The following is a 14,653-nucleotide window of genomic DNA, read 5'->3' on the forward strand; positions in this document are numbered from 1 at the left end:
CATAAAAGAACTATATTTCAAAGAGGTGTCTCCTATAACTAAGCCTATTAACAGCACACAAGGCTTTCAATAGCATGAATTAAGCAGACAGCATTTATTCCTAACATCTAATTATTTACACATAAAATAGAAAATGCATTAAAATCAATGTAAAGTGTTCCCTCTCATCTCACTGGCCCGTGCCTCAAATGATTTGAGTTTCCTATTTGTCATTACAGCTGCCAAATCGTTATTTTATTTATTTCAGGAACAAAATGAGTGAGAGAACAGCTGACAACTTGAGAAGAGAAAAGGCAAAAGGTGCAACCCATCAAGCTGTAAACTGCTGTGAAAAAATATCTATCACTCAGACTCTCAAAAAACACCTCAAGCCACAGAGGACGTTGTCTTGACGCAAGCACACATTGAGACCATGTAAGAGAGCAGAATATTCACACTTTGCTGCTCTTTAATGAATTCATTAACTTAATATTCAAACTTCTCCCCTTTCCTCACTTTGCAGAACAGTCCCTCACTGCTCTCCTGCGCAGCACTGCCATCCCAGCTGGCACACTCAGCTGCTGCCCCAGGGGATGCTCCGAGCCCTCACTGTGCAGGCCATAAGGGCTGGCACATGGAGAGCTGTGGCCATGGGTTGCTGCGGCTGTGCTGCCAACAAAGCCACAAAGGGTGGAAGGGTGATCTCTGGCTCTTTGCCCTGACAGTGCAAGCTTTACCTATCTGGCCACTGAGCTGTATACCAGCCAAACCTTTCAGCTCCTGATCCTCCACAGAGAGGACAGGACGTGGCAAGGAAGCTCCTGGCACACAGAGGCTTCTCCACACAATGATACCAAATATCACAGCCCTCAAGATAAAAGGCAGAAGGGTGGAACAGCCTCTGCTCAGACCCCTGCCCACCAGGACCCCCACCCTGCAATGGAGTCCTGACCCAGGAAGAGCCACCCCATAGCTGAGAGCCATTTCACAAACATCACTTTAGCAAAATGCCACAAGTCAGCCACGAAAGACATTTTCATGCAATACATCTTCCTTCATCTCTAAGGCCAGGTGCCATAGAGTTTATTTGGAATCACTCACAAATAAAAGGACTGCTCATTTTCTAGATAGAGCTGCAGGGCTCTGGCACTACCCTGCACCACACAGCTGAAGGATATTTGGTCCTGGAGCAGATCTTTGGAATAGGCATTCAGAGTCAAATGGTCTGATGGTGCAGTGGAGAGAGGCATTTTCTTTCTCTTTGCACCCTAACTTGTTCCCAAACATATAAGTGGAGAAGATGCATGCTCCATCTTCACGTGGATATATATTACACGTAGGCAAAATAGAAGCAGGAGAGGCTTCTGCATATCAGGACAACCCTAGGAAAGTCAAAGCTTTTGTTTGCATTGTAGTTTCTAGGACAAAACAAAAACCACATGTATAGGGAAGCTGAATGTTTCATTAAAAAAAAACAAACAAAAAAAAACACACACAAAAAACCCCACTCACCACATCATAATTCTTGCAAAACCTCCAAGACTACAGCGACTGTCCAAAAATTAGGATCTAAAGAAGTGCAGCCTGAATTCTGGACACTGGGCTTTCCAAGCTGTTCATTCTTTCCCCTTCCCCAGCTCTGCACCCTGCAATGCTCCTTCCCAGCAGGCTGAGTTGCTGCTGGTGCTGCTCTGGACATGTGAAGAGAGGGATGTGAAGCACAAAAGGGCGGCTGTTGGCTCAGCTTCTGCATGCTGGGCAGGGAAAGTGCAGAGGTAAATGTGAGGAGAGATCTAAGAGGCTCCCATAGATTAGGAGGTGACAAAGCACGAGGTTTCCCAATTATATAGATAAATAAATCACTTTTTTTTCCCTTCGCAGTCTGAACAGCACTTAAAGTAGTAAAGTGCAGCGCAGTGACTGCTTGGAGACCTCCTGCTCACCTCCCTCCTGCCAATACTCCTGGGGCACAATCACGTCACAACAGTGACATGAAAACAGTGACAAACCTGGCATTACCACAAGCAAAATGTGAGCCAGCAATCCTACTTAAGGTTCACCAATTTCTAAGCATACTACTGGAGAGGACTGACGAGGCCCAAGCCACCAGCTTATATTCTATTGTGTGATGCTGCATTTGATGGGGCAGCCTGGAAGCACCCACCAGTATTCAGATCTCTCCCAGGAAAAGAAATCATAGAACCACAGCATGGCTTGGGTTGGAAGGGATCTTAAAGACAACCCAGTTCCAATGCCTTGCTGTGGGCAGGGCTGCCACCCACCAGATCAGAAATGGAACAAAGAGCAAGACAGAGGGGAAGGGAGCTCTAAAACCAGACTGGCTCAGAGCACGCTAAGAGACAGAAGAGCATCTGAGATGGATCAGCAAAGCAAACCTTCCGAGTTGCAAACATGGGCCCAGATGATCCTAACCAAAACCACGGCCATGCCAGCTGTGCCAGACCAGGGAACACAAAGGTGCCACCTCCACCACTCCCCCACACCAAGCAGAGGGAAATCTGCTGCAGCCCACATGAAGGAGCAGCTGAGCTGGGAACCATTGCTGTCATCACATTGGCAGGCAGAGGGACGCCATCTCTTTTCAGCTGCCGTGATCTTAATGTGACATGCTGCTTGAAAATCTGGTTAGAAAAGGGAAAAAGCAAAATACAACCCTGCTGAGTCTATGGTTATTTTACGGAGATGACAGATACAATTTAGAGCGTAATACCATGGTAACCCTCTCAGAAGGGAAAGAAAGACAGCAACAGGGCTTCCTCTGGTGTAAACCAGCAGGGAATTCATTTTTAAAAAGCATAATCCACCACTCCATCACTGCAGAGACCTGTCTTCTTTAATCAAGGGTAAATTGCCTTGAGCGTACCAATCAATTTAACTCTGCAGTGCACGGTGGGACCCAGAGCATGAAAAGGTGCTACAGAAACGCAAGGGAAAGTAGCACCGAACTTTAACCACAGATGCACCTCCCAGAGGGGGAAAGGAACAGATAATGATGATGAACCCAGATTAACTCAGATTATAGAGGATTGAAAAGTGATCCTACCCCTTCAACGGTAACACCAGCAACAGCAAATGACAGTTTGAGGTCAAGGAGCCAGGGCTGCCATTCCTGCAGCTCTCACCCGATCCCAATCCCTCTCCAGCCTCTGCTTGCCCCTCACTCTGTACAGCCACTGCCAGCCTCTCCTGAGCACCAGCAGCTAGATGTGACAGTAAAAGTAAGCTGTTTATTACAGCTAGGCTTCACAGTGCGTGGTGAGCCTTCTGTAATTTTACAAAATGAGTGCCCGGGGGACCACAGATTTCAAAGCTCCATGTCTTTCTTCTGAACAGCAGAGAGGGGAATCCCACAGCCCAGACCCTACTGTCTTTGCAGGTCATCAGTGACCTGAAAGTGAGGAGAAATTGTCCCTGGTTGTTGCTTCTTTCTCCCCTCAGCCCCCCCGTTTCCTCCCACTGCAGTCCCTAGCTCCCTGGAGACCTGTTCCCTTCTGGCTGGGCACACATCCACCCTGCCCCAGCATCGCACAGGGAAGACTGGCTGACTTCCGCAAGGGACGGCAGCCCAGGTTTCATCCTACAGCCCTTGGACAGCTGATGCTGGAGAAACAGCAGCATCACTGAGTACAGTACTGGGGCAACTGGGGTTGTTTTGCTGAATGTCAAGCCCAGAGACAAAAATAAAGTGAGGATAGGGGATAAAATCCCACGCCATAGGAATATGTGGGATTCTCCACATATATTTTCACCCAGAGGGTGGTGACACTCTGCAGAGGTCACAGGCTGCCCAAGGAGGCTGTGGATGCCCCATCCCTGCAGGCATTCAAGGCCAGGCTGGATGTGGCTCTGGCAGCCTGGGCTGCTGGTTGGCGACTTGCACACAGCAGGGGGTTGGAGCTGGATGATCATTGTGGGCCTGTTCAACCCAGGCTATTTTATGATTCTATGGTTCCCCTGACCTTCCCAAGTCAACAGAACAAGATGTTTCATTTCAGGGGACTTCAGGGCTGGTTTCAGTTTTAGATTAAGGCATTCAAACTGAGACATAGGTATCTATATGTGCCCTGGGTGCCATTTAAATCTATGGATACCTCTTCCATATCCAATGGAGCCTAGATAGCAGCAAAGCTCAAGCAGTTCAAACAAGGCATCCACATGGGGTAGGCCAGGCATGCCCAACCCACGGCCTGCATGCTCTCCCCATGGCCACCGCTGCCCTGTGCCATCATGGCAGCCCTTCCCCTCAGCACCAACCAAACCACGCTGAGCCATGAGCCCACGTGAGCTGAGCCCAGGGAACGCGTCAATACCACAACAGGGTCACACAGCCCACTGGTTTCATGTTTTTGTTGATCTCTTCTGTGTATGTTGTAATTATTTTTTTTTTTTTTTTTTTTGTTACTTTGTACACATTAACTAAAGTATATATTAATGAGGGCTGCTCCAAAAGTAATGCCTACTATTTCACCCTATTGGCCCATGACATCAGAGACAGACGCTGGTGGGTTGGCAGGAGAGGTTGAACTTTCCCATCAATATCCCATTCCATGTTGTTGCCATGTGACACACGGCAGCAGAAGGGCACTCTGACACAACAGCATCTGACACAGAAGTATAGATGAAGCAAAGGTGTGGAACTAAATTCCTCCACGTGGAAAAAATGGCACCCACTGACATTCACTGACACTGAATTGTTGCAGAGACCAACCAGAGGATGTGAGCACAGAGAGGCAGTGGTGGCACCTTACAGCAGTGGCACAGTGACAGTGGGCCACCCCTGCTGCTGCAGATTGTTACAAGCATGGCATGCAGGCTCTTGTTCACTGCTAGCAAAAATGCATAGTAATGGTGGCATGTGGAATAGCAGTGTTTGCTATATGAGAATTTGCTCAAACAGTCTAAGTGTGGTCTTTGTATCTGTTGTCATTTCCATGGAAATAAATAGGAGGCATTATTTTTGGAGTAACCTGCATGTATGTGGCCTGACACAACTGCTCCTCATTCAATGAGGTCCAGGGAAGCCCAAAGGTTGGACACCCAAGGGGCAGGCAAATAAAGCAGAGGAAGGCACCTGGGACTGAGGTGGAGTTTCCTGAAGCACCAGATCCCCACACCTGAGCAGCCACACGAAATCAGCCCTGACCTGGCAGCTTGGGGAGCAGGGCTGCACTCCCCAGCACTGGATTGACCTAGTTATCCTCACGTGCCTGGATGTGTGCCTCAATCTGGAGCCAATCCCCACCTTAGATCTGCACAGCATCAGTTTCCTTATCTGCCTGGCCAGACCGTGCTGGTGTTCTGCTATTATTTGGGGTGGACACCTTCTGGAGTCACCTACAGCTGCCACCCAGCCACACAGGCCAGAAGGTAATGGGTACAGGAGGAAGGACACAGAAGCAACAAGTTCCCATATCCGCCTGTCAAAAGAATCACAGAATCGCTCAGGTTGGAAAAGACCTTAAAACTCGTTGATTCCAACCACGACCTACCCAAACTACCCTAACAGCCCTCCACTAAATCCTCTCCACTAAATTCTCTGCTAAATTCTCTCTAGCCCTTCTCTTGTTGTTGACTTATTTATAAAAATATTTTTTGTTTTCCTTTACCTTAGTGGCCAAGTTCAGGCTTTAGCTTTTCTAATTTTCTCCCTGCACAGCTTTATTGCATACCTGTAAATCATCATAATTAGCTCGCCCACTCTTCCAAAGACCATAAACTTTCCTTCATTCTTGAGATCCAGCCATAGGTCTCTGTTCAGCCAGTTCAGCCTCCTTGCCCATCAGCTCATCTTCCGTGATGTGGTGATGGTCAGCTCCTGCACCTTTAAAATAACTTCCTTAAAGCATTCCCAGCCTTCCTGGGCTCCCAAGCTCTCCAAAACTACCTCCCAAGGGACCCTCTCAACCATGGTCCTAAAGAGGCTAAAGTCTGCTCTCCAGAAGTTCAAGGTGGCAGTTCTGCTGACTCCCCTCCGTGGTTCAGCAAAGATCAAGAAATCCAGCATCTCACGATCACTGTGCCCCAGATGGCCTCCAACCTTTACATCCCCCACAAGACTTTCTCTGTTAACAAACAGCAGGTCCAGGATTTTGCCTTCCCTCGTTGGCTCTCTCACCAGCTGTGTCAGGAAGTTATTTCCCACACACTCTAGGAACCTCCAGGACTGTTTCCTATCTGCTGTATTATAAATCCAGCTGATGTCTGGGAACTTGAAGTCCCCACAAGAACAAGAGGGAGTGACCTTGAGACCTCACCCAACTGTTTATAAGGTGTCCTGTCCACCTCTTCATCCTGGTTGGGTGGCCTGTAAGACTCTCACAATAATATCAGTCTTATTGGCCTTCGGTTTTATTCTGACCCATCAGCTCTCAACCCTATCATCACCATCATTAATTTTCACACATTCACATTCTTTCTTAACATAGAGGGCTACACCACCGCCTTTCCTGCCTAGCCTGCCTCTCTTGAAAAGCTGGTAGCCATCCATCACAGCACTCCAACTGCGTGAATCATTCCACCGCAGTTCTGTGATGGCAACCATATCATAGCCTTCTGACTGCAAACAGCCTCCAGCTCCTCCTGTTTATTACCCATGCTGCATGCATTAGTGTAAAGGCACCCGAGCTCCTTTCGAGTGGCAGTAGCCCTAATACCCTCATAACCACACTCAGGTGTTTCCACAGCCACCAACCTCACACCAACCCTCGTGTTCTTCCTACAAAAGGGTGAGTCATCACCAAGACACAAGACTGTGGATCTTGCTGGCACAGCCCTCTCCTACAAGTGCTGCGACGTTACATGCAGGCTCTGTTCTAGTGACCCCAGTTACCTCCCACCCCCTTTGTACCAAGTTTAAAGCTCTATGAATGAACCCACAAATGAAAAGGTATTTTGCTGACTGTTGCTTTGGGGTAGTTTTCTTTTTTTTTTGTGTAACACTCACATGCATGCAAGGTTCAAACCCAATCATTTTTCATTAGCTGCAACAATTAAGGCACGGGCTCCTAGAGTGTTTGTAATGAGACAATTAGCACAGGGCTCCTTGTCATAAGAGCTGTCAGGCAGCTTTGACAAAGGGAATCAAGCTGGGTTTGTAAGGCCTTACTTAAATGTTTAGGTACAATATTAATATCTATTATGGTATGATAATGACAGAGCCATCGGACAAACTGCAAACGGAGCCCCTGTTAACCACCTGTGCAGAACCAGCAATAACACAGCACACAGGCAGCAAGTTCCACTGCTGCAATTTGCATGTGTTTTGTGCCTTTAACAGCTATCATTGGCTGCGTGTATAATTACAGCATAGCTGGTATAACAACAATCCCTGAGTGCCTTCTATATATGCAGTTATTACATTATATATCCTGCTAACACATCCAGTGCTTGATCGTTTGTCTGGGATTAAAAGGCATCACACACTGACCTACAGGCATTACATATGCTGATTCTCTCCTTCCCCAAAGGCTAAGGAAACTCAGGCAGCCCTGCTTTTCTTCTTTGTCTGAGGTGTTTTTTCATTCTGCTTTATTTTCACACCAGGGGTTGTGACCAAACAGCAGACAGCAAGGTGGGTAGAGAACTAGCTGGACCAGCAGGCTCCAATGTCACTGTTATCAGATCTACCTGGAGGCCAAGCAGCAGCAGTGAGCCCAGGGTGGGACTGGGGGAGCAGAGAGGTACTACACCATGAGAGGCAGGAGAAAAGCTGCAGTTCAATCCACATGCAGGGGAAGACAGAGAAATGGGTTTGTTCAGGGTGGGGAAAAGGCCAAGGGGAACCCTCCTGCTGTCTGTGAGCAGCTAACAGGCAACATAGAGAGGACTGAGTATTATTTCCTTTGGAAGTACATAGCGAAAGGATGAGAAGCACAAACACTTCACAGCAGACTGAGTTTAACAGTACAGCGATGGCCATGGTGGCTGTGGGATCTTCAGTGCAGGGAACTCTGAAGTTGGCCCTGCTCGAGTCAGACAAGAGACCTCCTATGGTCATTTCAGAGCTAAACTACAAGATATAACGAATGTGTATCAACATTATTATATAAACACAGGGAAATGCATTCCCAGAGTTCAGAGCTTCACAACTTTTTTGGCAAAGCTAAACTTGGATATAAGGAAAAAGTCTTTCACAGTGAGGATGGGGAAGCCCTGGCACAGGTTGCCCAGGGATGTGGTGGGGGCACCTGGAGACCTTCAAGGCTCTGAGCACCTCATCAAGCTGTGACATCTCTGTTCATTGCAGGGGAGTTACACTAGCTGACTTTTAAAGGTTCTTTCCAACTCTGAGGATTCTGTGACTCTATGATGTATTAAAAAAAAATAATCAGAAACAAATACCAAATAAAGGGCTTACAGAAAAACAAAACAAACAAAAAAAACAACACCTGAACCACAACCTAAATAAACAAGACAAGAGCAAGAAACCAAATTCCCTCCCTCCTGCATCTCTGTGATAAACTGAAAGCCACCTGAGCTCCTATCACTGTCCCTGCTCCAGAGGCTGGGAACTGAGATGTGGCAAGATGCTCTCTGATATCCCAGAGCCTTGACATGCTTCAAAGAGACCACAGTTAGAACTAAAATATGCATCCACTGCTTCTCTCTTTCTGCTTCTCAAACCACAGGTTAGAAGCCAGAATTCAGTGTGGCCCACACTAAAGCCAAATGCTGGTGATGTGTAGCTGAGAGTTAATGACAGGTCTGATTCTTCCCGTGAATGCATGTGACCAAGTTACTAATTTGTTCAAGTTTCTGTTCTTAGATTTCCTACTGCTTGCCATCACTGCAGGGGGCATCCAAGCCTTTATTACCTTCTTGGTAAAATAAACATCAACAAGAACAGCTTTTGGGTTAGGGTGATTCAAACCTCATCATCTCAAACTTTGTTATTGGCTGGCAGCTTCTCCTTGGTAGGGAACTGGTTCTGGCAGTGATTCAGTCAGTAACTGAGAGCTGACTGGAATCAAGCTATTTATCGATGCCTTGGATGTTATTTGTCACGTGTGGGCTGGGTACCTGACCATGGAGAAACTGCAAGGATGTGCCAGTGCAGGCTGTCACACTGACACTCACAAAGCCAGCACCGCTCCACCAACTAACAGACACTTCACTAAGAGCTGACATCAGGAGCCCAACAACCCCTTCAGCTGGCCTCTTCCACAGCCACGCAGCCCAAATCCGCACCCCCTCCCACAGACACAGCTGGAGAGTAAACCAGCTTCAAACTGGTGCTCCTCACAGCCCTGGGGGATGGAATACATCTACACCAAACATGGACTACAGAGCGGACTGAGGTTCTTCTCTTTGCTCAGGAAGGACATCTGCTGCAACGCCGCAGGTGAGGAACACACACCTGCAGCTTGAAGCTGGGCTCCAAGCGCCACAAAATGACAGCTGCACTTACTTGGAAGATATTGGAGAAGTCTCTCAGGTTGAAAATGTAGTGGAACTTGAGAGCCGTCGGGAGGAAAGCAGCAGCTACCCTCTGGTGCAGGCCCAGGGCCAGAGAGATGAGCTGCTGAGCTGACTTCTGTACAGCTTCTGAGAAATTCCTGCTTGCCAGGTGCTGCGCTAAGATGGTGCTGTAGATCCTGGACAGGGCGTCCTGCCCGGGGCTGGAGAGGGCGAAGACGCAGAAGTGACGCTGAGGAAGAGAAAGGAAGAATGGAAAGGTCAGGGGGCTGTGCAACCACCCCTGCGGCACCCAAGGCCCTGGGGGACTCGGTGTCTGTGCAGAATAAGGACACCTTCCATTTTCCAACTCCAACTTCCCAGCAGAGGAAAGTTGGCAAGTGACTTCTTTCAGCTCCCTAAGTGAGATTTTCAGCTGTATTCCACCATATATTGGAAGTTCAGCCCATCTGATGGTCTCACCAACTGACAGAGCATTGCCACTCCCCACACACTGTGTTTAACACTTAAGATTCAGCAAAGTTCAGCTAAACTCGTGTTGCAACCGCTCTAACGCTGAGCGGTTCTCTCTGGCAGCCCATTTGGCCTCACTTTCTCACTCAGTGCCTGCTTCCCCAAATCCTGACTTCTGTGGCTTCATCTGCTTTTCCAGCAGCCCCTGGCCTCCTCCCAACACTCAGACTGCAGTAACACTTGGCTCTCCCATCCCACTGAACCTTCCCTCCCAGAACAGGAGGACTACACCCATGCCATCTTTGGAAGGTGTCATTTCCCAGAAGACTGATGTGGGACCCATCCCTCAGCAGAGGGGCTCATTTCCAGCCACAGAACACTCCATTTTAACACAGAACAGCTAAAAGGAGCCATGGCTTGGACTGACTCCAGCCATGAGACTTCTCCAAGAAGCTGTGATGCAGCTGGGAGGGGCAGAGCTGATGACTGTGGACCCAGGTCAAGCCTCCCAGCTCCAATAAAATCAAACCTGAGGTTTAACACCTCTTCTAAAATCTGTATTTGCAATGCGTAACAAGATGATCTGGTGTGTGGCAACCAGCCCATGACAGGGGCTGGAACTGGGTGGGCTGTGAGGTCCCTTCCAACCCAAGCCAAGCTGTGATGCTACGGTTCTATCACCAGCACCTGGTAATGTCTTTTTCTTTTGAAATACAGAAGTAGGTGTTCTTGTGACTGTTTCCTTTGATGGAACAGCAAAATGAGAGGGAAACCAGACAAGGGAATATGGGAAGGAGTCCGCAGCCTTACCACTACAAATTTTGGTCACCCAACTGATTAATGCTATTTCTACTGATAAAACAACAGCAGCATCCCTGTCTGATTTTCCTCTGCCCTCATGTTCCAACAACGCCCTGTGAGATGAACTCAGACCTGCCCTGCTCTGGGCTCTACCTGCAGGCGTGGGTTGATGGTGAAGCTCCCTGCAGTTGGGTTCATGCACGACACATACTGCACGTTTGTGATCTCCTTCAGTGACAGCTTGGCCCTGTCGTACCTGCGGGCAAAACAGGCAGCAGGGTGAGCACGATGTCTGGGTTGGCTTCAGGGCTGCACTGGAGGCCCATGCACAATGTTCCCTATATCAGGGCTGAGAACATCCTTACCCCTCGCAGCGCTGCTGGCTACAACGTATAATTTCACTGATCTTCCCAAGCACTGTCACTGTTTTTTCTTCAAATTACCTCTGCCTAGAAAATGTTTGTTTTCTACTGGTTGAGTGCAAACAACATCAGGTGCTTGCAGCGAGGGCTCAGCAGGGATGCTGCATCCCCACGGGGACTGGATCCATCACCTCCCCCTGCTCTCAGCACTACAGGACATCAATGCTGAGCATTCTCCCTCAAGACTACAGGCACACACCATGCCAAGAGCAGAGCCAAGAATGCCTCAGCGAGGCTGGGAGCAAGCGAGCTGTTGTGCTGGGAAAGGGCAAACCTCTGAGTGTGCCCCAGAATTCTCCAGTCCAGAAAGATGCAATGGCAAACACAGTCCCGGAAGGGAGAACTGCACTGCATCATCCTCCAAAAAGCCATCCTGAAATCTGGGCCTGAACAAAGAGATCTGAGCAGTGCAGCCCAGGCAGCCTCCTACCAGTGCCCATAGTCCAGGTGCTGCCTGATGAGTGTATGGGGCTGCACCGTCCCATAGGCATCCACTGCTGGCATGTTCATGTCATCAATGAAGTAGATGAGCTTCTTGGTGCCTGAAGGGCCATAATTTCTGCCAGCCTTTTTCTCTAGAGGCTTCTCAAGCACACCTGCACAGAGGAAGAGACGCAAATGTAAACTACCAGAGGGTCACGGCTGAAAAATAAAACAGGCTCCCACCCCATGCAGCTCCATGCCACATGCAGCTGCAGCAGCCCAAAGAGCTGGGTGATGCAGGGCAGGCATCCTTTACTTCTATTAACAGGCGCCACACAGGTTCCCTGCTCCCCTCCCAGAATATCCAAACCTCCCCACAGTTTAACTACATATATCCAACGTCAGCTGCCAGATTAGCCTTCAGATTTCAGCAGGGTCATGCATGAGCAAGGGAAAGGACACAAAGAAGAATTTATTGTTTCAGAGCTTTGGAAGATACTAGCCGGTTTTAGCAGAAGGCTGAGGTTGCATGTTGTACACTGTAAAACATGGTGAATATTTACAACACCAGGCCATGTTTAATAAAAACCATTTCACCTTTCTGCACATAACATCTCATAGCTATTGGTTCCTTTGATTCTGAGCTACCTTTACTGGCTCAGAAAGCAGAAAACCAAACAGAAGCAGCTGTTTTCTGCTGGGTGTGATGGATTCTCTCCCATGGACTGACTTGGAGCACATTCTGTTCTTAGGGGCTCACTGCTACCAGACCCAGGAGCAGAATTAGTTCCATTTACAAAGGCTGGGTTGTCAGCACATCTATAGCAGCACAGCAAGCAACAATTCTTTGTAATTAGGGAAGACCTGCAAATGCAAACGGGACTGCAAACTTCAATAAAACTCTCCTTGTTTAAAATGTACATTTAATCCAATCATTACCATGTGCAGAAGTTATTAAGGGAGATTTATGTTCTGTTTTTTGTTTTTGTTTTTGTTTTTGTTTTTTCAAGCTATGAGTTATATATGCTTTAAAGCACCATTTGTTCAGGGTTGGTTTGCACTGCTCTGGTGCACTTCAGACAGCTTTCCTTTCCCACTCCTCAAAATTCAGCCCATTTCTGGTTGCAGACAGTTGCTGCACAAAGGAATGAACTGAGCTGAGAAAAATGATGAATCTTGCCTCAGTGGAGCATCTTCCCCCCCTTCAGTAAAACCGTAAGATTTGAGATGTCTTGTAGCAAGTTAAATTAAGTGTTTCAAATAAGCATTTAATTTAAATTTAATTAGCCCTTAATGAACATATAAAATCAGCCCTTTTTGAGGTTACACAAGTATCCAGGAGATCCATCACACTGAAACACAATTACTGGGGATCAAGTGACATGTTGGTGAAAGATGCTTTTTAGCTTGAAGCCACATCCCACAGTAACAGGAAGGGCCCACATCTCTATCTCTGTGATGCTACATACTTGAGCTGGAACCTGGAAGAAACAATCTCTGCAGATGGGACTTTGCAGGCATCACTGCTCTATATGCTGCCTGCTGATGGGGGTGGGAGAGGCACTTAGCCTAAGAAATTGCTGACTTGAAAGTTAGGGTCTTATCTTTTCTTAAGGAGATCTGAAAAAAAAAAAAAAAAAACCAACCAAAAAAACCAACAACAAAACTGCTTTGTATCCATGTTTCACAAATTTCAGAGGTGCCTGCTGGAGAAAAAAGCAGCCAACTGACAAACTGCACCAAAAGGGACAAATTAACTCTAAAAAATGAGCAGCCGGGAAGCCTGCCGAGCAGCATAAATCATGCTTCCCAACACAAGGCATGCAGCCATGCCTTCATCCCCGAGCAAGATGACTTGTTCCCCTCCACAGAGGAGGAACGTCCCCATCTCAGACCACAGCTGATGGCTGCAGGAAACAGGGACACTGACAGGGTGTACAAATGGCAGCACTGCTCACAGTAGCTCAGCCCATCCAATGACTCCAGGGCATCCCAGAGAGAGCCCAGAGAGGAAAAATGGGACCAGGCAGGAGGAGAGGGAGCCCTCTGCCATCACCACGCTCCTGACAAGGTCTCAGTGATGCTTCAGGAATGGTGCTCTCATAGAGGGCCAGAGGAGCAAAAGGACTTCAGGCTACATGGATCACAAAAGGGTTTAGAGGAGCAATATAAAGGAAGTGCTTTGCTTCATGGTGACCCTCAAGCACTCTTCAATTCAAAGCAAGCTGGGCTGTTCCATTCTGGGTTAATAAAAACACACAAAAATAACTTTTTCTGTCTTTTCGGCAACTCGAAGTCAAAAAGCATTTCCAAAATCCCCCTGCAAGAATCCCCATCTTTCTCTTTGTTTCTGAAGAAACCACACAGCAAACTGACCTTGCCTTGATTCCCAGGGCTCCGAGCCCCCATGCAGGCTGGGGGCAGACTTATCCCATGGGGGCAGACCTGTTCCATGGGGGCAGGCTGGGTTGCAGTGGGATGCAGAGGAAAACACCAGCAGCAGGTAGCACTGGCTCCCAGCCTTGCCTATTTCCCTTCACACCATCCTCCTGGTAATTGGGATGCAATTCCCATCATCATATCCCCAGGACAGTTTGGATCCTAGCCAAGAATCCTATCTTATTCTGCATGGTTTAAATTCAAGCATCTTAAAGACAAACCTCAAGTCAAGAATGAGCTGCATGCTGTGCAAAATAGCAGCGGATTTAAGCATATACTTCAGCACAGCCCTGAACTGGAATCATGTGTTCAGAATTGAAATTCTCATGTTGGAAAACATCATCTACCATGAAACCAGGGCTGCATAGTGCTAGCACAGAGCACACAAACCAAACAAAACCTGTAGGTGACCAGGCAGCTCACCTACGGTTTCCTCTCCAAGGTGCAGTGCATGCCCCACTCCGAACCCTACAGGATTCCTGGGCATCAGGTACCATGCTAGAGGAGCTCACAGAACCACAGCACGTTTGGGTCGGAAGGGACCTCGCAGCCCCCCAGCCTCGCTATTGCCATGGGCTGGTTGCCCCCCACAAGCTCAGACTGCCCAGGGCCCATTCATGGCCTTGTGCACCTCTGGGCAGCAGTGCCAGGGCCTCACTGCCCTCTGAGTAAAGAATTTCCTCCTTACATCTGACCTAAAC

The 14,653-nt window shown here is 48.1% G+C and overlaps 1 protein-coding gene across 1 annotated transcript in view; it reads right to left on the minus strand.

Annotated features, from left to right (window-relative positions):
* DNAH9 (dynein axonemal heavy chain 9) overlaps positions 1-14,653 on the minus strand; it is a gene marked incomplete at both ends in the record, with an annotated part of 190,321 nt that overhangs the window by 114,228 nt on the left and 61,440 nt on the right. The window contains 3 exons of the mRNA XM_079544232.1: positions 9,407-9,646; positions 10,822-10,924; positions 11,521-11,686. Of these exons, the coding sequence (XP_079400358.1) occupies positions 9,407-9,646; positions 10,822-10,924; positions 11,521-11,686 (509 nt within the window). The remainder of the gene's footprint in view (positions 1-9,406; positions 9,647-10,821; positions 10,925-11,520; positions 11,687-14,653) is intronic.

Source organism: Tetrao urogallus (assembly GCF_951394365.1).
Source record: "Tetrao urogallus genome assembly, chromosome: 18".
Lineage (NCBI taxonomy): Eukaryota > Metazoa > Chordata > Aves > Galliformes > Phasianidae > Tetrao > Tetrao urogallus.